We start from the raw sequence: 23,296 nt of genomic DNA on the forward strand, positions 1-23,296 counted from the left end.
ATGCCAAATCTTTGCAATAAAACCTGTTTGCATTTGATTTTTTTATTTAATTCTATTACAGTCTTTTAGAAGATACTATCAGGTCAACACACATCAAATGCAAAACTGGAAATTCTCAAAAACCTCGAAATATGACCCTGCTACACATTGTGATTGATGACTTGACAATATTTGAACTGCGCAGAACATTTCAATACTTACCAGATCCAACGTTTAATATTTCAAGTGAACCACAAACAGCTCAAAAGAGGTATGAGTAACAGTGCTGAGATAAATGATTAATTCAATTACAAATGTCATTATATAAAAAAAAAAATTAATCCGTTCCTTTTTCCTTTGAGTGTTTTTTAAAATGACTTTCCTTTTGGCATATATTCAACATTTTCCTGTTAAAGTTTGATTAGAGATACATTCAAAGCTATATATTTGCCTTTCTAAATCACAGTCTTTATACAAATTATAGTTGTTATTTTATTAATTTTTATTTCTCAGCGGAGGTTCAACATTTACCATTCAAGGTGAAGGTTTCAAAAATGTAGGAGAAGTAACAGTTGAAAGAGTGGTAAGTACAAAATCAGAATGCTGGCAGTTATTTATTTTTGTTTGAGATATAATATTATGTGAAACGACAATAAGTAGTATCAAAAGTACCAGGATTATAATTTAGTACGCCAGACGCGCGTTTCGTTTTCATAAGACTCATCAGTGACGCTCGTATCAACATATTTATAAAGTCAAACAAGTACAAAGTTGAAGAGCATTTATAAAAAAATGACCACATTAATTTATTGATATTCATGTCAAAACAAGAGTGTTGACTTCTAGACTGGTGATACCCTCGGGGACGAAACGTCCACCAGCAGTGGCATCGACCCAGTGGTGATAATAGTATCAAAATTACCTGGATTATAATTAAGTACGCCAGATGTACGTTTCGTCTTCATAAGACTCATCAGTGACGTTCGTATCAAAATATTCATAAAGCCAAACAAGTACAAAGCTGAAGAGCATTGAGGATCCAAAATTCCAACAAGTTGTGCCAAACACGGCTAAGGTAATCTATGCCTGGGATAAGAAAATCCTTAGTTTTTTTTTAAAATTCAAAGTTAACAGGAAATTTATAAAAATTTTCACATTATTGATTATTAGGAATTATGACTTTTGAGTCCCGATATATAATTAAAAAGAAATCAGCTATTTTATTTAATTCACAAAGATAAATTGTTTTTATGACATGTTTTTTTTATATATATTTTTGTAGTAACTTAGATTTATAGACGTAATACTCCCAGTAGTGCCTGTTTGTACTTGGGTTATTGATATGTCTTTTAACGTCGATATATTCCATTTTAATCAAATGTCTTTAGAAAAACAACTAAACTGAATCTAAAATGATGAAACCAAACACATAAATACCTTTAAAAGTCAGGAATTTCACAGTTGTTTTACATTTGTATGATTTGTTTGAGCGCTAGCTTTTAAATTTCAGTTTTTATTTTCATTCGAGTTCGGTATTTTTGTTATTTTACATTGTATAGCTTTATTTGATTTAGAATAGTTTTTCAACATTATTCTTAGTTATTTTGAAAACGTGTAAATATGCACGTTCTCTTTAATTATTTCTTTAATTTTTGTTTATGTGTATAGAGAGAGGTGCGAAGGCTGTATGCCTATTTACATTTTCCATTCTAAGTCCAGTTAAAATAAAACTAATTTCACTATGATATAAAAACCGGGTTTACTTCTTTTTCCTCATACTACTGTAAATGCAGAAATTAATACGAGGTTTTTATTTTTGCGAATAATGCGACTGAGTTGTAAACGCAATAATTAAAACTCGCATTTTGTAATATTTTAACTGAATTAAGCATGACTTTTCTCAAAATCGTAAAAATTAAAATCGCATTCAAGTGTAAAATGACAAAATCGCAATAATAAATGCACGCAATAATTTCTGAATTTACAGTATTCTATAGTCAAATCATGTAATAAGTATCACAGTCTGAAACATGACTAATAAATTATCATGTTAAACTTGTTGATATATACGCTGTAGCTTTAAAAAAATATTTTAGCGACCGAGCTTGTGATGTGATAATTTCTTTATATTCTCTATCATATTCTTGATTTTGGTAATTTACTAGTTAAGATTATAAGTCTGTTTATACAACATGTTTCAAACATAATAAAATACACACCAAGCGTATGATACAAAGTTAATACAGACACAGCAGACCAAAGACAATTACCTAATAAAACATCAATGCGTTAACCTTAATAGACCACTTGATAAGAGAATTACAGGCGTGAACAATGAGGCGCGGAAATGTGAGCACAGTCAACTTGTTTGCAACCCTATGAAACAACAAAAAGAAGCATTCAATACTTATGATTATATTTTTTGAGCTAGGATCATTAACACACGATTGCTATTAAGTTTTTGTGTTAATTTATATGTGCATTTTTTGTGGGACTTCGTATCATCAAAAATGCTACATTTCATTATATAATGAATAAATAATTTCAAAAGGACGCGAGATTGCTGTTAGCTAATCAAAATGACGTATCACAATGAAACATACTACTAGGTCATTATTATATTTTATTAACCCAGATAGGGAAACATATAAACTTTATCAAATGAGAAAACAACAATGTTGAAAAGGTGTGTTGTGTTGTAAAGATTGTTGTGATTGATGATGTATTTCGAAGTAAAGGTTTAATTTTTTTTAAATCATAAAATTGCGTTTTTCAGGAAAGACCTTGCGATATACCAGATGATTATTCAGCTGTTTGTGAAACACCTCCACAATTAGGAAATGAAACTAATCAAACCGTTATTGTTCATTTCGATGGATTGACAGTTCAGATTCCATTAGAATATGTAACCGATCCTACCTTCGAAAAATTCAAAGGCGTTAAAGAATATGATAAAGAGTCTTCTATCAAAATTATGGTAATTTTTGAAATAAGATATAGATTATAATGTTTTATTTCAAAAATGAGAAACAATTTTCAATATTTCCGCGAGGCACAACAACAACGGAAAAAAAATAAAAGACACAAAGTAATGATCTAAGAGTACTTGCAATTTTAGAAAGATATTTCTATGTCAGGGACAATCAAAACTAAACATGTTCAACCTGTACTGAATATCAATCAGAACACATCCTATCAATACAAAATATAGCAATACATATGTAGTCATTGAAGTACAAGTATAATAATTATAGTATTACGAATATTTGTTTTTAAAGGATCAATAAGTTGATGTTTACTGATTTATCTTGAAAATATTAAACAAAAAAACAAATACGATAGTGTTTAGCCCTTTTCTAGCACAATGTAATAATCAATTGTCGGATCTCATGTTTTGGCAATTTACAAGATCAGCACAATATGAAAAAAAATGATAACATAAGAAAAAAGAGAAAAAAAATACGTCCTTAGAGTAGTTGCTATTGTTGAGGGCTAGGTCAACTCCAATTATATATTGAAACATTCTTCTTAATTCCATGTTGGTCAGTCTTTAATTTTGTATGTTGTTGTTTTGTATTATTATGCCATGACGTTTACTAATGATTTACGAATTTTAATATTATCAATTAGTTCTATTACTTTAATAAATTAGAGAGAAAAAAAGGAAATCGAAACTACAAATTCTATTCAATGAAAAAGACTCTTAATAAAATAATAAGATTATCTATAGTGCCTGATTTATTAGATTTAACCACTCGTTTGATTTAGCATCAAACGTGAAAAGGAAATATACAAAACAATAAATACAATCACGGTGGGTATGGTTGTCCTGCGAGAGAACGTACTGTGCTGATGATTTGGTCCTGACGGGTGCTGGTGGGTCCTGATTCTGTGCTGGTGGGTTTGTTTACATTGTATCAGAACGGCAATAAAACGACTGTTTTGTTGCTTAATTTTTCTCTGATGTGTCACAAGTACCATGCAAAGTATATTACAACAATATTATATTGCAAACGTCGTGCAAGTTCGTTAAACGGAATTGTCCTGACACTGTGCTGGTGATAAGAAAAACGGTCCTGGTTCTGTGCTCCTATGTCCTGGTTCTGTACTTTTATATTTTAGTTAAAAGTGGCATATATTCAAGATCATTGATGCTGTTCTGGTATAATTGACTTATTAGCTGCTGTCTGCTTTCTTGAAATTGACATTGTTGTGAATCTGTTTACTGTTATTATGAGAGAAAAAATACCCCTATTTAAAAAAAAAAAATTAAACTAACTGTAATCTTATTCATTGGCCTGTTAATGGAACCCTTCTTGCCCCCTTTTAAGATAAGAAAATATGTTTACGATTTTCGGGATTACGATCATTTTGCAAGATCACCAAAATACGTTGTAATTTATACAAAACTTATATAAAGTAGATGATGTGGTATGTTTGTTTTCAATGGACAAATTTCCATAAGAAACCAAAGGAAGTATGTGTTAACAACCATACGTCATCGTACGACCTTCAACAATAACCCATAAAATAAAAATGTAAAAGGTTTGCATAAAAATGGAGAGCAAAAATATACAACAAAGGACTTTCTGAGCGTTTGAATCCTGTCTTTAGCAGCTTAAAACACATTTGTTTGTGAACAATTGAGTGCTGACTATAAGAATGACCCCTCCTGTGGCCTGTCAATTCCAAAATGTGCAAACTGCAATTAGTATCAAAACAGCACAGACAATGAATAATAAAAAGAGATATAATTTTGTACATATATCTAGGGGAAACTTCTTGCAAAGCATTATTATTTATAGTTCATTATTGTATTTAGTAGAAAAAGAGAATTTAGTGAAAATAAAATCACTATTTTTGTAGAAAATTCACAGACCTTTGTACAGAGATTTTTGTTATGTTTAGCATGGGATCAACACAATGGTTCATTACCGAGTAAAAAAAATCAAAATGTCTATCTACCTTGCACATTTTAGAAAATTCAGATCAGATAACGAAACAGGTTCCAGCAACATTTATAAGCAATTTAAGATTGTGACCCTCACAGTTTCCATTCACCACAAATATTCTCGTTACAACGAATCATTTTAGATACAAAAATACGTGTTGCATGCAGCCTTTTGTTTATCTATTAATATATGTATACGGATAAAGTTATGAAAGGCAGCAGGGTCATCAGGGTGAGGAGTCCATGTCATCTGAAATAAATGCTAAGCATGGATCTAGAAAGCGACATATACTGAAAACCAACTTATTTTCGCCGATACTTTATTTATTTCGCGTTTTACCCTTTCTAGTCTATTTCGCGGCTATTTAATTTCGCGATTTCCTATCTACTGTAAGTAGTTTAGTATGGAAATATCTAAATTTGACATATTCGCGACTATTTATATTCGCGTTTTTTGTCTACTCGCGAAAGTCGCGAAAATAAATCGGTCGCGAAAATTAGTTGGTTTACAGTAATCATGACATTAAAAAAAGTCTTCTTTTCGACTTTTTTCGAACAAATTGACACATAAAATGAATTATATAGTATTGTGGAATTTTTAACTTATTTTAGATACTATATATTGTTATCTGATATTAGACGAAAGATGTTGCCCTTTTATGTTATTATGTAATACAAGTTCAGATCATTTGAAAACACATATTCAACAGCCAAATGGATGAACAAGAGCTAAAATAGGAGTCATAGATCCTGTTGGCAACAATTATCTGGCTAATTTAATTGATTTTGTAACATTTGTTTCAAATATGACCAACTTCTTATCCAAAATCACCAGCACCGTATCAGGACCCACCAGCACAATGACAGGACCCACCAACACAGTATCAGGACATGAATAAATTGAGAAAATGCTAAATTTTAATAAATTGCAATGTTTTTTTCTCAAAATTGTTTTGTCGTGTGGATTGCGGTATAGAAAGCGGACTATATGAACATTTTTGTTTTATTTTTTCAGTTCGAGATTTTCTGAAAATGAGCATTTTTGTATTACGCTTACTGAAATAGTTTAGAGGGTCATTTTTTTAATGGTTTACATATGAACCCATAAGAAACGAAATTGAAAAATCTCAACTGTTTTCTTCCATTTTTTATGAGTGAAAACGTCAAAAATCATCATTTTCGTCTTTGTTTACATTTTTTCATTGATCACCAGCACCCGTCAGGACCGAATCACCAGCACAGTACGTTCTCTCGCAGGACAACCATACCCACCGTGACAATGCAAACCCATGAGCACGATAATGGAAATTATAAATATCATTAATTCATACTAACCTGGTACACATGTGTAAATTATCTGTCAAGGTCAACTGTCATTAAAAAAAACAGACGTCAAATTGTGTAGGCTGTTGTTATTTTTTTTTTATCGGTATTACGTAATGGAATTTTCTCTCTCTCTCTCTCTCTCTCTCTCTCTCTCTCTCTCTCTCTCTCTCGTTAAAAAACTGTTTTATTATTAAAACAAAATAGACTGTATGAAGCTTTTACTCCACTACATTGTACTTTCATTGTTTGTTATAGGGTAAAAAAATTTTAAATGGAGCACGACCTACAGACTACACAATACATATTGGTTTGGATGGAAGTTGTTTCATCACTGATATAACTATGCAACTAATTACATGTTTCCCACCAAAATCGGTACCTCGGACAAATAAAACAGATGTGAATACGGTTCATGTTATTGTAAGTTATATTTTGAATATATTTATATAAAAAACATTATGAAAGTTCATATAAGTCATACTTTGAGTAGATGATAATGATGGAACTGTTCGTTCAACTGAAATACAATGCATTTTGTAAACGAAATTCTGTCTTATATAGATCAAACTCAAAGACTGAACCTTCTCACATTGTGTTGGTGCTTTTCCACTACAAAGATTATTTTTTAATATAATACATAATATTAAACCCTTTTTGTAATTGACATGCATATCCATATACATGTACCGCAAAATAAAGAAATATGACATTTGTGAAATAAAGTCTTTTTAAGTCTGTAAACATGATATATAATATACAAATTGACCCAAAAGTACTTATAGGTTAGTGGATAAAACTGTAGATATAAATATTGATTACATGGTTCAAGAAAGTGTCATTCTAATATCCACCAGCAAAGGCATTGACCCAGTTGTGTAAAATAGTTATCAAAGGTACCAGGATTATAATTTTATACGCCAGACGCGCGTTTCGTCTTCATAAGACTCATCAGTGACGCTCATATCAAAACAGTTAAAAAGCCAAACAAGTACAAAGTTGAAGAGCATTGCGGCCCAAAACTTCCAAAAAGTTGTGCCAAAATACGGCAAAGGTAATCTACCACTGGGATGAGAAAATCCTTAGTTTTTCGAAAAAATCAAAGTTTTGTATACAGGAAATTAAAACAAAAAATGACCATATAATTTATATTCATGTCAACACCGAAGTGCTGACTACCCTCGGGAACGAAACGTCCACCAGCAATGGCATCGACCCAGTTGTGTAAAATAGGTACCAGAATTATAATTTTATACGCCAGACGCGCGTTTCGTCTACATAAGACTCATCAGTGACTCTCATATCAAAACAGTTAAAAAGCCAAACAAGTACAAAGTTAAATGGTAAAGAACACACTTTATAAAAAAAGTCTTCTGAACTTTTCATGAAGATTTTGCAATGTACATTGTATTCCTTTCGACATACGAATTAGTATAGTGTCATTTAGTGTCTGATCAATTGCGTGTGCACTGGTTTTGTGTTAAAACGATATCAATCTAACCAACAGGTACAGTCAAATTTTCAAAAAAATCTTGGTGTTTATGGAAATATTCAGTTTAAGTCTTAATTTATTTGTGGTAACGAAATATCTGACTTGATAATTTACCAGAAATGCACATATTTGGCCTATTGACCAGACGGACAGTCAATCTCATAAATCGAAAATAAACTGACAACGCCTGAATAAAAATGAAGAAGACAAATAGACAAACAATAGAACACATGACACAACATAAAAAAACTAAAGAATACGCAACACGAACCCCACCAAAAACTAACAACAAGTTGTGAAATATAAACACCGGAAGAAGGTGTTAAAGGAACATCAGCGTCCAGAAAAGGAAATTAATCGTCATTTTGTCGTAAATTTGGCTGTAGAGTTTCTCTTATAAAACTAAAATTTCTCAACCTATGGAAGAACAGTTATTCATATTTATATGATGAGCATCTCCACAGAACATTTAATGCAAACAACAATTAATAAATAATCGGATACAATGTGTGTGTATCTTTTTGCTTAAATATTTATCATTTATAAAAAAAAAAAAAAAGTATTTACATGATATCGTAAATTTTAAAACGATTCCTGTAATCTTACTCATTCTTTCTTAATATGTTTGAAATCTTGTGTACTGTTATCTTTCTTTTTTATAAAAAGGTTAATGTTGGAAACATCAAAGCGTATATTGGTGACCTACTATACAAAGAAGACGTCAATACATTAGCCTTTGTAGTTGGTGCTTTGGCTGCCGCATTGGCCTCAGCTATTGTTATTGGCGTATGTGCTGTAGTTATTTTACGAAAGAAGAAGAAAAAGACTATCAAAGAATTTAAAATGGAACTTATGACAAGGGAAGAAACGATACGAAAAGCTAGTAGAGAAGGTTAAGTTTTTATTTAATTCTAGTGTTTCAGACGGAAGAAACTTTACGTCGCAAAAAAATACTTCAAAATGATTATCATCATTGTATACTATCGATTGAGACAAAATGGGTACACATCTATAAATCCGTCATGTAAATTCACCAATAATACATCGCAAAGAATAATTTAAAATGATTATCATTAAAAATCTGTTTACAAATTTTAAAGTACCCGGGATATTACCAAATAATTGCATTGTTGAAATTATCTTGTCAAGAAAAAGAAGAAAAAAAACAAGAATACCCAATGATTCCTTTTGATTTAGATGATATACAGATATTAAAGGGTTTTGAAAGGTATGCGTGTCTCACTTACAGTAACATGATAATTGAAATGGCAAGTATACACACCACTCAAGTTTCATCTCACTCATACGATAAATGTGATTAACATACAAGAGTCTTACTATGATTGCTGTTTTTAATTTCTGTTAATTTGTTTGTTAGATAAATGCTTTTTACTGGGTCTTTCTTCAATTGCAATAGCATAAAAGACATATAAAATAACAATATATGTGTGAAAGGAAAACTAACCTTGAGTTTCAAGTCAAATGTTGACTTCCTGGAATAGTGAATCATCTTAAATTCGAGATGCTTTTTATCTTACACAACGCAACGCACTGTGGGGGCATGGAAATACCGAGCATTCGTCCGTCCATCCGTCTGATCTGTTCGTACGTCTGTCTATCCAGTTAGCGCCCTTACGTGTACAATTCTTGTTCACTTTTTATATCTGCATTGTCTTTCACATATTCAAAACAATATATGTGTGAATAGAAAACTAACCTTGAGTTTCAAGTCAAATGTTGACTTCCTGGAATAGTGAATCATCTTTAGTTCGAGATGCTTTTTATCTTACACAACGCAACGCACTGTGGGGGACATAGAAATACCGAGCATTCGTCTGTCCATCCGTCTGATCTGTTCGTACGTCTGTCTATCCAGTTAGCGCCCTTACATGTACAATTCTTGTTCACTTTTTATATCTGCATTGTCTTTCACATATTCAAAACAATATATGTGTGAATGGAAAACTAACCTTGAGTTTCAAGTCAAATGTTGACTTCCTGGAATAGTGAATCATCTTAAATTCGAGATGCTTTTTATCTTACACAACGCAACGCACTGTGGGGACATGGAAATACCGAGCATTCGTCCGTCCATCCGTCTGATCTGTTCGTACGTCTGTCTATCCAGTTAGCGCCCTTACGTGTACAATTCTTGTTCACTTTTTATATCTGCATTGTCTTTCACATATTCAAAACAAAATGCCGTTTAAATAAGAAAAGTTGTGTCCCTTAGAAATATTAATTATATGGAAAATTAAATTGTAAACGGTCTCACTGGTACGTTTGTAACCAAATTTGTATGAAAAGTTTATATAAGATTTGTTTTTTGACAATTTTAGAAATCAAAGCCGATCTAAAAAGGTATTGAATAGTTGTTATCCTTGAAATATTAAGTAATTTGGAAATTGCATTGCACTTGCTCTAAAGCTTCAATTGTATAAGTAGTTATCAAAAGTACCAGGATTATAATTTAGTACGCCAGACGCCAGACGCGCGTTTCGTCTACATAAGACTCATCAGTGACGCTCATATCAAAATATTTATAAAGCCAAACAAGTACAAAGTTGAAGAGCATTGGGGATCCAAAATTCCCAAAAGTTGTGCCAAATACGGCTAAGGTAATCTATGCCTGGGATAAGAAAATCCTTAGTTTTTCGAAAAATAAAAGAATTTAAGAACATAAGAAGTTAAAAAGTGAATACAAACACCGAGTTTATTAAAACTCTTCTCTTTTATTTAAACTAACACCATTTAATACGTTTTTCTTGGATTGTTTTATTCTTTAGAATTCGCTGATGCCCAAATGAATATCAGGGACATAAAATCGGACCTCGTTACTACAAAAGTGCCATATTCAAGCTATCAAAACTATATACTTCATCAGCTGTTTCCGAACCAAGACATAAGCAATAATCCGTTACTTCATGATTCAGAGGTAAGAGGTGTATTATTATATTTCATTTTAGACAAAAAAAGTTAAAGTACGATTCATATATTATTTATCCGTTGAAATAAAAGTGATTTCGTGTATAGCAAGTTGTATGGAAATAAATAAAAAAAATAAAATGGGCAAATATGCTTTTTTCAAATATCTTTTTGCAACATAATCAATTGTTTTAAAGCCAATATGTAATCGCAGTTTTTATATTACTAATGAGGCATTAACGTATAATAACCATGACAAACAGGAAATACGACGGGAAGATAAACAACAGTATACAAAACATGACACATGTAATATACTTAAGTTACTAAAAACTGAGTAAACGATCTTGATAAAAAGTGCATTGATGGTTTTAGGTGCCCCGGCTTGGTGAGACAATTCTGCCTAACGTTAAGCTTCAGTTATAGCCAGTAATGATGAGTCACCACAGGACACTATTAATTATATGGTTCACATAGCACAAACACAAAATTAAGATCGTTGTTCTTCGACAAAATCAAACAGTAATCATGTTCCAAACTTTATTCAATGGTTATATTTTATAGACCGGCTGAATTTTATGATAGCGTAACGTCCATCCTCCTGCTTTTATCTTTTTTAAAACTTTTAATGAGTTATTAAATTTTTGTGATTTTTACGTATTCTCTTTGAACATAAACCAAAAGGAAAGAAAAAACAAACTTGCTGATAGGAATATGTGTTTTCAAACATTCATATTTACTGATTAAAAATTATACACTAAATACATGTACGCCATAAAGCCTTTTAAAGTAACCAGAAAAAAACATAGGTTTCTAAATTGTGATACTAAAGACGCTTTGTCGATTTAATTTCAGATAACAGATGACAGGAAAGCCGGAATAAAAAGTGCAGTCGAAAAGTTTGAAATGTTGCTGTCAAATAAGCTTTTCCTGAAGTCACTCATTCAAACATTAGATCGACCGAATATGCTGACAATGCAAGAGAAGTAATAATAACATACATCTTTCCTTTTATTCAATGTAAAAGTAAATACATGCATATATGATTATTCGTTCTGTGCATTATTTGATACAATTTGTTACATACCACGAAACGGTTAACCAGATAACATCATAACAGAAGAGGTAAAGAAATTGAGAAACATCCAAGAGAAACTTGTATTCTATGGTGCCTCGTGTAATGCAAGAATACAAAATATGAATTATGTCAATACTCAAATCATATGTTAAGTTATCTTATTTTTAAATATTCTTATTTGGTTGAGAACGTATAAAGGAGCAAAGTATAAACTACAAATTAAAGCTGCAATATATACAGCTTATCAACACTATAACTGAATTCCTTTTAAAATTTATGTTTCTGTTTTATGGCTAATTAATACAATGCACGTCTTATAAATGATACCCAATTGATACTAAACCATCTGATTTTTGTCGAGCCTTCGACTTTAGTCGAAATAGCGAGACTAAGCTATCCTACATTCCGTCGTCGTCGGCGTCGTCGGCGGCGTCAACAAATATTTACTCTGTGGTTAAAGTTTTTGAAATTTTAATAACTTTCTTAAACTATACTGGATTTCTACCAAACTTTGACAGAAGCTTGTATATGATCATAAGATAATATCCAGAAGTAAATTTTGTAAAAATAAAATTCCATTTTTTCCATATTTTACTATAAATGGACTTAGTTTTTTCTGCGGGGAAACAAAACATTCACTCTGTGGTTAACGTTTATAGAATTTTAATAACTTTCTCCACCTATCCTGGGTTTGTACCAAGCTTGGACAGAAGCTTGTTTATGATCATAAGATAGTATCCAGAAGTAAATTTTGTAAAAAGAAAATTCCATTTTTTCCGTATTTTACTATAAATGGACTTAGTTTTTTCTGCGGGGAAACAAAACATTCACTCTGTGGTTAAAGTTTTTAGAATTTTAATTACTTTCTCAAACTATCCTGGGTTTGTACCAAACATAAACAGAAGCTTGTTTATGATCATAAGATAATATCCAGAAGTAAATTTTGTAAAAATAAAATTCCATTTTTTCCGTATTTTACTTACAAATGGACTTAGTTTTTTTCTGCGGGGAAACATTACATTCACTCTGTGGTTAAAGTTTTTAGAATTTTAATAACTTTCTTAAACTATTCTGGGTTTGTACCAAACTTGGACAGAAGGTTGTTTATGATAATAAGATAGTATTCAGAAGTAAATTTTGAAAATAAATAAATCCATTTTTCCAAATTTTACTTTTAAATGGACTTAGTTTTTCTGCGGGGAACCATTACATTCACTCTGTGGTTAAAGTTTTTAAAATTTTAATAACTTTCTTAAACTATCCTGGGTTTGTACCAAACTTGAACAGAAGCTTATTTATGATCATAAGATTGTATCCAGAAGTAAAGTTTGTAAAAAGATTACTCCGTTTTTTCTGTAATTTACTTTTAAATGGACTTAGATTTTCTTACAATCATAAAATAGTTACAAGAGTAATATTTTTATTGATTTTTTTCCTCATTATTGTCGAGCCTGCGATTTACAGCAAAAATAGGCGAGACACTGGGTTCCGCGGAACCCTTACAATTTTTTTATCATTTTAGGGCTCATTTTGCATCTGTGTTGTCGATCTCATTGCTTGGAAATATGAGACTCTTTTTTGAGTAAGTTTATTTTGTATTATCTTCATACTCAAAAGACTATGTTGTGACTATTCATAACGATCAAATGACAGTATTCAACAATAAAAGAATACACCTTATAGTTATCTATTAAAGACCATGGATTGCAAAATGTCAAACATTTCAACAGAAAAAAATGAACGGTCTGATTTATACTACAGCAATAAACTAAAGACAAGATATGACAGACTGCAAATAAAGAACAACAACTGATCACAGGTGTTTCTGACGTAGGATAGAGATGATAGACATAAGTACCGTGGTGTGAATAATGATGCTTGTTAGCGCTCCTCCCCATACATGTGACAGCATTGTGACAACATAACATAAGACAAAAGCGGATAACATCAGTCGAAACGGATTTGACGCATCAGCTCAATCTGATGATAAGTAAAATAACAAAAATGCGAACCCCTAGGGAAGCGAAAATAATCATGAAGCACCATGACAAATGATAAAATGACAAACGACACAATGTTCCCTACAAATATAAGACATCTTTCTTTTTGGCCATGATATTGTCTGTATTTCATTTATTTGTTGAATTCAACTTTGTTAACTAACAATATGATAATATATTTTTTTAGTCTGGTTCAGTGTCTACTGGTTGATATGGTTCGGTCATCAACGAAAAAGCAACATAAAGTTTTATTCCGAAGGTACGTTAAAGTTCAGTTGAAAGAACAGTATGCATATGTTCAAATCTTAATTTGTTTTTTTTAATGATGATTTTTATTTTAACATTACTAAATTGAAACTCTGAAAGATCATCTACATATATAGTTGAATATTTGCTCCTTGCCCCTAACGTTAATGAAATATTCTCCACGTTATATGGCTTTTATTGTGTATTGAACAGGTTTGACTCGATAACTATGAGATTAATGGTCAATTGGTTACAGATAGGACTGTACAAACATTTAACGGTATGTAATGTTCTGAAGCATTGGTAAAACTTGTGTTGTAGTTGCTTAAAATCTACTATTAAATATATAATAACTAACGTGTAACATGTTCTATCGTGTAGTAAAGGTTAAAATATCTGTTCATAATCATATTATTTTCATTTAAAACTAGTAACGCCTATATCACCCTGATCAGTCGCTCTATAATTCACGTATTGCGGATTTGAGACGAGATCATGCATTATCAGGGACGTCACAATGTCCGAAGAGAAGTTATCAGCAACGTCACAATGTGTTAAGGAGACTTTAGAATTCACTTTAAATGCAAAGGAAAATGTATTGCTAAAATTAATTTATCATTCACAAACAATGTTTGTTTTTTAATGTATGATTGCAGTCACGCAGCGGGATACATCTGTTTATGCTATATAGAGCAGTGCAAACAATTATTGAAATGGGACCAATAGATGCACTGACAGGTAATTCAAAGAACACAATTGCAGAGGAGAAGCTACTTAAAATGAGGATTGAACATCAGAGTCTTGTAAGTAAAATATCAGTTATATAACATTACTTGTACATAAACATGTTAAATGTTGAATTACAATCTTATCCGATATTATTATGCATACATACTCAGACGAGTGCACATTTAAAACAAAAACTCTAAATAATTGCATTAAGAAACTTTTAACAGCTTTAATTTAATCAAGTAGGAAAACAAATCAATATCATTGTACCTTTCTCTGAGGTGAACAAAATATTGACTATCGTTTATATTACTATCCCCAGATACCATACTGACTGGAAAAAAAAATTGGTCCTATCATAGGTTCTACAGATTTATGTAAGAGATGTGTAACAAGGAAAAAGAATGGGCCACGTATATTTGGATCAAAATCAAAAACACTACATGTTTATCAAACTTCCAAAGCAAAAAAAACAACAAAAAACTCTGATGACCAGTCTGGGAACATCTCTCTTACAATGCACTCATTAGCCGCGTTCGAAGTCACTCTTAGTCTAATGTCATAATTGCGAATGAGACACAATTGGTAAATTATAACATCAGACAACTATTCTTAGATTGAAGATATATATCACCATGAAAACTTGTTTCTACTTTAAATTGAGATGCAAACATGGTATCGGTCAAATAAAAATAGATAGTACTGTCAATTTCATTTTTTCTTCCTGATAACTATGCTGAAGCAGTTTTGTTTGATATTAGTTGCAAATCCCTGTAAATGAAATTGTATAGTGTGAGCATACATGTGTGGGACGTATTTATTGCGATGAGCAAACGTCATACGATTGGGTAGGTAATATGCAACTTTAAACACTTAACAAAAGTGTGTTATTAAGGGTGCATTTCTTTCTGACCAAAATTTTGGTAAACGTTGTGTGGCGTTTGTGGTTGGTTTCTAAACGCTACAAAAGTAGAAACAAATACATCGTTTATTCAGTGGCTATTGACCCTGATTGACCTTTCAATAATAAATGCACATGTTGTTGGTAAACAGACTTTTTACAAACGTAGAAACAAATACATCGTTTAATTAGGGTGAAGTTAGAAACAAATGTAGCGTTTGTTCTAACAAACGATGAACGACAAACTGTTGACGCATTTTTAGCGAGTGCATAGTTTGTCAAAGTTTAGGTAAACTTTACAAACGTATGCTAGAAACAAATGATCAAAACATGTGCTCGCTTAGTCGTTTGCATCGTTTGTGTTAGAAAGAAATGCACCCTTAGTGAAAGAAAATCATCAATTTGGTTTTGAAGTGAAAGTAAAGAAGTCCGCAAATAACGAATGTATTTTTTTCAGACAGTTTTGACCCTTATTAATTTGCTAAGAGTTCATGTTCACCGATCCAAATTTTCTGTGATAATTTTCTTTTTTTCAATTTGTGTCTCAAAGTCAGCTTATCATCGAAATGTAGTGCTTTGCGACCTGCTTGTCATCATCGTGGTGTTTGTGTATCTTATTTAAACATGTACGTCTTCAAAGCGTTTCTTGCCTTTCTGGTAATTCCACAGGTATCAATATTATAAGATTAAAATACAATTTCCAATACGCTAGATATTCAATTTTTCTAAATTGTTCAGTATATATTAAATACATTTAACTCGAGGGACAAAGAACATTCTGTCATACATTAATCAAGAAATAAACAACTTTTTTATTTAGACACTGCAAATAGATTTGAATGGAAACAGTGACCAGCATTATCCTGTTAAAGTTCTCGACTGTGATACAATATCACAAGTCAAACAGAAATGTTGTGCGCAGATTTATAAGAATAAACCTGCTTCGGAGATTCCACACAATGATGAACTTTCTTTGGGTATGTAGTTCTTATTTAGAGACATCTAGTATATAATATGCATACACTACAAAAGTCAAAAAGTCTGAAAAGACCAGTTTTTGTCTGAATTTGCATGAATTTTTACTTGACATTCTTAATTTGTCTGCATAATTTTTGAAAATTCTTGACATAGTATTAGTTTGTCTAAAAAGGTTCTTGATTTTTCTTGACAAGTGTCTTGACAGTATTAACATTGTCTTAAAATTTCTCGACACTTCCTGTATCATCTGATAAGAGTCTGGATTAGTCTCGACCAATTCTTGACTGTCTTAAATTTGTCTCGATCTGTCTTGACATATTCTTGACATTCTTAATAATGTCTGAATTTGTCTTGACATATTCTTGACATTCTTAATAATGTCTGAATATGTCTTGACACATTCTTGACAGTATTAAATATGTCTTGACACTATCTCAACAGTTAATTTAGCCTGAACGGTTTATGAAATCTTTTGGGTTTGTGTGGCTAAAAAAAGAGGAGGGGGCTTTCGTGTTTGTCAAAGAATTTGTTCTCGTCTGGATTCAAACTCTGTATTTTTAGAACAACCCCAAAACAATTTTGATTTATATTTGAGTGTTGAGTTTCATAATTTTTTATCAACAAAAATTTGTGATAACGGGCTACTTCCTGAAAAGAAAAAAAATGTTTAGATCTATATTATGTATGTTTGTTTGAGACCAATGAAAGTATTGATTAAAAATTATAAAATTCAATACTCAAATTTGAATAGTAAATAGAAATCATTGACGGGACCCATTATGAATACTTTTTTTATTATTATTCCTGGAGTGGATAATAATTTTCTTTTAATCTTTGGAATGTTTATGGCAGGTCAACTGATAAGTTGTATGGCTGTTTACAGGTAAATCAGTAATTTCTATTTGACAGTTGCATGTATTCTTGGGTGTGTTATAACTTACTGTCATGGGGAACAACCTGTCCATGTATAATACTTAATATATATTCCAACAGATGACATTACACAAATTTTTCTTCTGTTAAATGAATGATTTTATATCATCATAATTTGCTATTTATATAAACCACATTTTTGTACAATAATTATTTATCATATTAACATTGGATATTATGAATGTAGAGTGAAATATGTCTACCATTTGATTGGTTTTAATAATTAAATTAATAATTAAGATTGAGGAATCAAAATTTGTATTTTTTACAAAAAAAAAAGATTTAAATTGTTTTATATCAACACACCCTCATTTAAATTATTTTATACATTAGATTTCTTTGCCATATTTGCATTTGTGAAACTATTTAAATACTCAAATTTTCAATTGTTTTACATGCCCAACTTTCATATTTGTTGTAAGGAATGTAACTTAAAAAAACAGTATATTATGTAAAAAGAAATAAAGATTAAAGTTATATTATGCATATTGGTCATGATTTGTAAAACTCAGAACTGTCAAGTAAATTTAAGACACAATTCAAAATGTTCAGAATATGTCAAGCCAAACTGAGAAAGAATAAGAATGTCGAGAATATGTCGAGAAATTTCAAGACAGTATTCAAATGTCAAGAATTTGTCAAGAAATTTTAAGACCATATTCAGAATGTCAAGAATATGTCGAGTAAATTTCATACAAATTTGATATAAATGAGAATTTGTCAAGAAAAATTAAGACACGAGTCATACTTTTGGAGAATGTCAAGTAAAAGTTCATGCAAATCAAGACAAAAACTGGTCTTTTCAGACTTTTTGACTTTTGTAGTGATAAGTGCACTTCTTCAACTGACAGGATGTCGTTAAGTAATCAACAATCAATCAATCGACTACCAATGATGTAATAATTAAAATAAAAATGATTACAAAACTACACCGCCTTTTTGAACTCAAGAATCATTTTATCATAAAATATATCGCAACTTAAGTTTTGCAGTTGCTAGTAAGTATGACACAGTTTACACACGTCTCAAAAGGTCAAAGACTTTCTTTAGTTAAAAAAACCGATTAAGTTTGAAGACTTTTTAGACAAGAAATACATTTTACTTTCAATCTAAATAATCTGAAACAGCTTTATCAACGGATACTTTGATAATGATCATTGTATTACGTTTAATTAATAATATTTCAATGACGACTTTAAGCAGTGGATACACTCACGACAGGCTAATTTTTGTTATCAAATATTTATTTATTATCTTAGAATGGCAACAGGGAAAAGCAGGAAAACTTTTGCTGAATGATATTGACAACACTAGTGATAGAAACAATGGATTGGTATGCCTGAATACATTAAAACATTATATGGTTCAGGACGACAGTAAAATGGCACTTATGTACAAACAACATGACGACGACGATGTTTATGGTAAATAGTTGTCGACATTTTTTACTGTCATTAGTAGATTTCAAAACAGTGTGTGTGTATAAAATGTGCATATGTTTTTGCATCTCAGTCGATATTGAGTTCACTTGCGATATCCGATTGTCTTCAAGTAGGTGTTTAAAAACGTGCTTTGGAACATTGTATAGTTATCCTGTCAAACACGTTGGAAATAGTTGATCATCATGTTACTGTGATTAGATTTGTTTTTTATATATTTATTTCTTTTGTCTCGCGTTAAAAGGTCTTAAAATGTATTGGGGAAAATAAGTGGCATATATATAAAGTTTTACAGTAACTGATTATACATTGAAGACATATTACTATTTATCATATGTTTAGTAGTAAATACAGTAGTTTTGCATATGTGATAAATAGCCTGCTGTTTAATCCATATCGCGCAACTTTGATGCGCACCCTTTATAGCATACCCTTTATCACACCCCTACCCTTTATCGCACCCCTACCCTTTATCACACCCCTACTTTTTTTTTTTTTTTTTTTTTACATAAAGTCAGTTTTGGTTTTTTTTTGCTTATGAAAAATTTTCCTCAATTTTTTTTTATGACGTCATTGTTTGGTATGTGACGTCACGAACGTCGTTTTCATATTGTATGTGACGTCAAGAACGTCAATTTTTTTATTTTTTTTTTGGCACACTAAATGCAACTATAAAAATACAAAAATAAACAAATATTTTTAAAACAACAGCACGTAAATTGTAAGGTAACCAAGGTGCTTCGGATTAGTAATTGAGCAGTTCTTTTTTAAGGCCATTGAAACAAGACAAAAGTAGATCTGAAGGTAACCCAGTGTTATGAAACAGAAAACAGTTCATATAATACTCTTCTGTTGAAACATATGATAAAGCGTATAATACATGGCAAAATCCGTATCACATGCCGTATCACCCTCGACCAATATCATCCCTCGGGCCTAAAGGCCCTTGGGCTGATATTGATGTCTCGGGATGATACGACATATGATACGGATTTTGCCATGTATTATTCTCTATATAATATATTGTATTTCAATTACATGCATAACGTTTATTTTGAATTTTTATTACACTTTAATATTGAAAATTATTTTCGAATAAGAGTTACATGTATCATAAATCTTATTTTTATTTGCTAGTGAATTCAACTGGAGTAAGAACTGAAAGTGTGACGTCAGAGGATATCACATTACTGATGCCAGAAAAATGTGGAGGCGAAGAACTAGAAACACAGAAATGGCACTTGGTATGCTAACTTCTTTTTTATTTACTTGTTTTTTCTTGTTGACAACATTAAGGTCAACATATGTGTGTATGTGTGTCTTCAGTAGAGATACAAACAAGAAAAGTCCTGAACATAGATCAAATTTTGCATCATAAGTATCAAAATTATTATATTAGCCGTTAAGATGATGATATCAATAAACTGTAAGAAATTGTCTAACTTGAAAAATGATTTTTTAATTTTTCTTTTATATATCTTTTTTTGTATATAGATACTAGTTGTAATTGCTTCTATACAATAATATACATTTTTGCAACTCGATAACAGCTTTCTAGTCTGATTTATATGTATTTATACATGTACATGTCTTCAACATTATTTTAAAGACTGGTCGTGACTGAATTATGCAATGTCAAAGTGAAACCCTAATTCCTGCAGGTACACATGACCAGTAAGTGAAGATATGTATAAGTTTGTTTTAAAAGTTTTTCTAATAGTTATGACAGAGTTTATAATATTATGCAATATTTTTCTCTTAAGGAAACATGTTCGGTAAGTAGAGTGATGTGATCCGCTGTGTATAGTTTCAAACCATCTGCTACAGAATGATGCTTAATTAATATAGCTGTTACATTATTGTTGTTCTTATAACCATGATAACTTTCAAATGTATAAATGTGTATGACTTGGAATATATATTTGGGTCGAGTGAACTTCTGGTTGACGTTTTTGTCACTAGTAATAGTCAAACCGTTGCTCACACGACACATTTTTTTGTTTTTGTCTCAATTAACCGTTCACAATTTGTTAGTTTGTTCTCAAACGTGTGTGTTTCTAGACCCATGCAATAGATAATTATAGCCAGACTTATGTAACAGAACGCGCAGTTAAATTTTTAATGCACATTATAAGTTTTGTATGTTGTCCGATTTTTAATGAACTGGACTGATAAGACTGACAGTGGACTTTTTATCCCGGAGAGTATCATAGGCCCAGATAACACTGAAAAAGCTTAAAATCTATAACTGCTAAAAACACATTTTACTCAAGAACTAACGTTTTCCGCCACCATATCTTAGATATTATTTTTGAATTTCCAAACCCTTTTACGTTCTCTTTTGAGTTTGCTTCCTAATTGTTTTTTGTCCAGCGCCGCCAATAAGTCTCATGTAGACAAAACATTCGTTTGGCTTACTGTAGTATAAGATCAATGACGTTTGTTTGAACTTAAAAATACATATCGTATGATGCTGTTATCTATTATGTGTCATCTGGTGATTGTCTCATTTAAAAACTAATACATTGTACCTCATGTATTCTGTTTTTAAATATACTATTCCATCATATAACATAGAAAATGAAAGAGAACACACTTTCTATATTCTGAGTTCTTATATTACACAGTACATTTATAGATTTGTAAGACGCTGTCTTAAAGTGTATCAAACAAACTTTAGGCGGACTATCCGAGATAAAAGAAATTAACTCATTTGATTTGTATGCCTAACCTTAGAGCATGTTTTTTTAGTCTGTGCGTCCGTTCGTTCTTCCATTCGTTCGTCTGTCCCGCTTCAGGTTAAAACATTTGGTCAAGTTAGTATTAGATAATGTTGGAGTAAAATCAACTTGCAACTTGGTACACATGTTCCGTATGATATGATCTTTCTAATTGTAATGCCAAATAAGAGTTTTGATCCCCAATTGCACAGTCCTCTGAACATAGAAAATGATAGTGCGAGTGGGGCATCTGTGTACTATAAACACATTCTTCTTTTATTATCCCTTTGCATGTAATTTTCGATGTTTGTTATAAGTGTCCTCGAGAAAAAAATCTATATTTATAATACAAAAAATGTGCTCATCTCAGTATTTTCTTTTAAATACATTTTGTTTTTCTGGCATGATATTTTGCTATAACGTATAACATTTAAAGATATTTACATTTATTTTATATTTATCTTTGGCAAACTTCTATGGACAAATCATATTAATCGACCAGTATGCCTTATAGAACAAGTGCTAGAAAAATACCATAAAACATGATGTGTGTATCAACATACTCGAGATTCTTACAAATGTATATTCGACACTAATCAAATGATACACGTATGTTTACAACTTTGAAAAAAAAAATCATTTCATCATTTCTCCAATTTTGCATATGTGTTGTTTTATATTGCTTCATAAATTATAACGTGTGAGAGTTCATTTAAAATACGGTACTGTATTGCCTTTGGTCTATTAAGTGACAATTGAACATTTGAGGCTAAGCTAGCTATTCGATGTTAAGATTGATAGAACAATGTTTAAAGACAGTTTGACAATGTCTAGGGTCAATATGTTACACTTATTACTGTCCATAAGATTAAAAGCAAATTAATTGTAACTCAACTAGTCCAAGACGTGAAGCAAAGGAAAATATTCGAGGCGCTTCTATGAGGCGATATCTATATGCAATTGTGTTTTCTAAATTTCACAAGTTTTGTGTTAAATCAGGACACTTTTAGTTGTTGTTATTGCAAACAGACTGATATTTTAACAGCATATTTAATCCATTTGTCTCACTAATGAATAAATATTGATTTAGAACTCGGGAATACATATTTTCTATAGACTTGCAATTAGAAAATCCGATGAATCTTCCTGTGTCAGCTTAGATTTCATAATTTGCGCGTTGTCATCTATGCATTCCACATATTTGGTAAATACTATACTTAACGCTAAATTGTAACATGTTTGAGCTATTTGAATACCGCTGCAGAGTTCTTTTGTCGATCAGTAAAAATCGCCCAATATTGTTTTGTCCGATCTTTAGGTACTGCATTTTGATAAAATTCCAATAACTTTTACAATTCTGAGAATTTTTAACTTTATATATAATATACAACCTAGAATGACATCACAATATAAAGTCTAGCTCGTACTTAGTTTATATTTGGTTTTTCATATTTGTCAACTTCGTACTTGAATTTTCTTTCCAACTGTTTATGAAAAAAAAATCGCGGCTTAGGTAGCCAGTTATAACCCTGAATTATTTTTTAGGCGTTTTTTTCTTCATGTGACAAAATAACCACGTAATCAGTTTGTCGGATATAACAG

At 31.1% G+C, this 23,296-nt stretch overlaps 1 protein-coding gene across 1 annotated transcript in view; it reads left to right on the plus strand.

Annotated features, from left to right (window-relative positions):
* LOC134723611 (plexin-A1-like) overlaps positions 1–23,296 on the plus strand; it is a 130,951-nt gene that overhangs the window by 91,611 nt on the left and 16,044 nt on the right. The window contains exons 8-22 of the mRNA XM_063587207.1: positions 62–250; positions 493–562; positions 2,756–2,956; positions 6,512–6,676; positions 8,412–8,637; positions 10,532–10,680; positions 11,526–11,656; positions 13,271–13,330; positions 13,936–14,007; positions 14,208–14,274; positions 14,651–14,797; positions 16,445–16,601; positions 18,795–18,959; positions 20,112–20,218; positions 20,738–20,749. Of these exons, the coding sequence (XP_063443277.1) occupies positions 62–250; positions 493–562; positions 2,756–2,956; positions 6,512–6,676; positions 8,412–8,637; positions 10,532–10,680; positions 11,526–11,656; positions 13,271–13,330; positions 13,936–14,007; positions 14,208–14,274; positions 14,651–14,797; positions 16,445–16,601; positions 18,795–18,959; positions 20,112–20,218; positions 20,738–20,749 (1,918 nt within the window). The remainder of the gene's footprint in view (positions 1–61; positions 251–492; positions 563–2,755; positions 2,957–6,511; positions 6,677–8,411; positions 8,638–10,531; positions 10,681–11,525; positions 11,657–13,270; positions 13,331–13,935; positions 14,008–14,207; positions 14,275–14,650; positions 14,798–16,444; positions 16,602–18,794; positions 18,960–20,111; positions 20,219–20,737; positions 20,750–23,296) is intronic.

The sequence above is a fragment of the Mytilus trossulus genome, chromosome 1 (genome assembly GCF_036588685.1).
Source record: "Mytilus trossulus isolate FHL-02 chromosome 1, PNRI_Mtr1.1.1.hap1, whole genome shotgun sequence".
Classification (NCBI taxonomy): Eukaryota; Metazoa; Mollusca; class Bivalvia; order Mytilida; family Mytilidae; genus Mytilus; species Mytilus trossulus.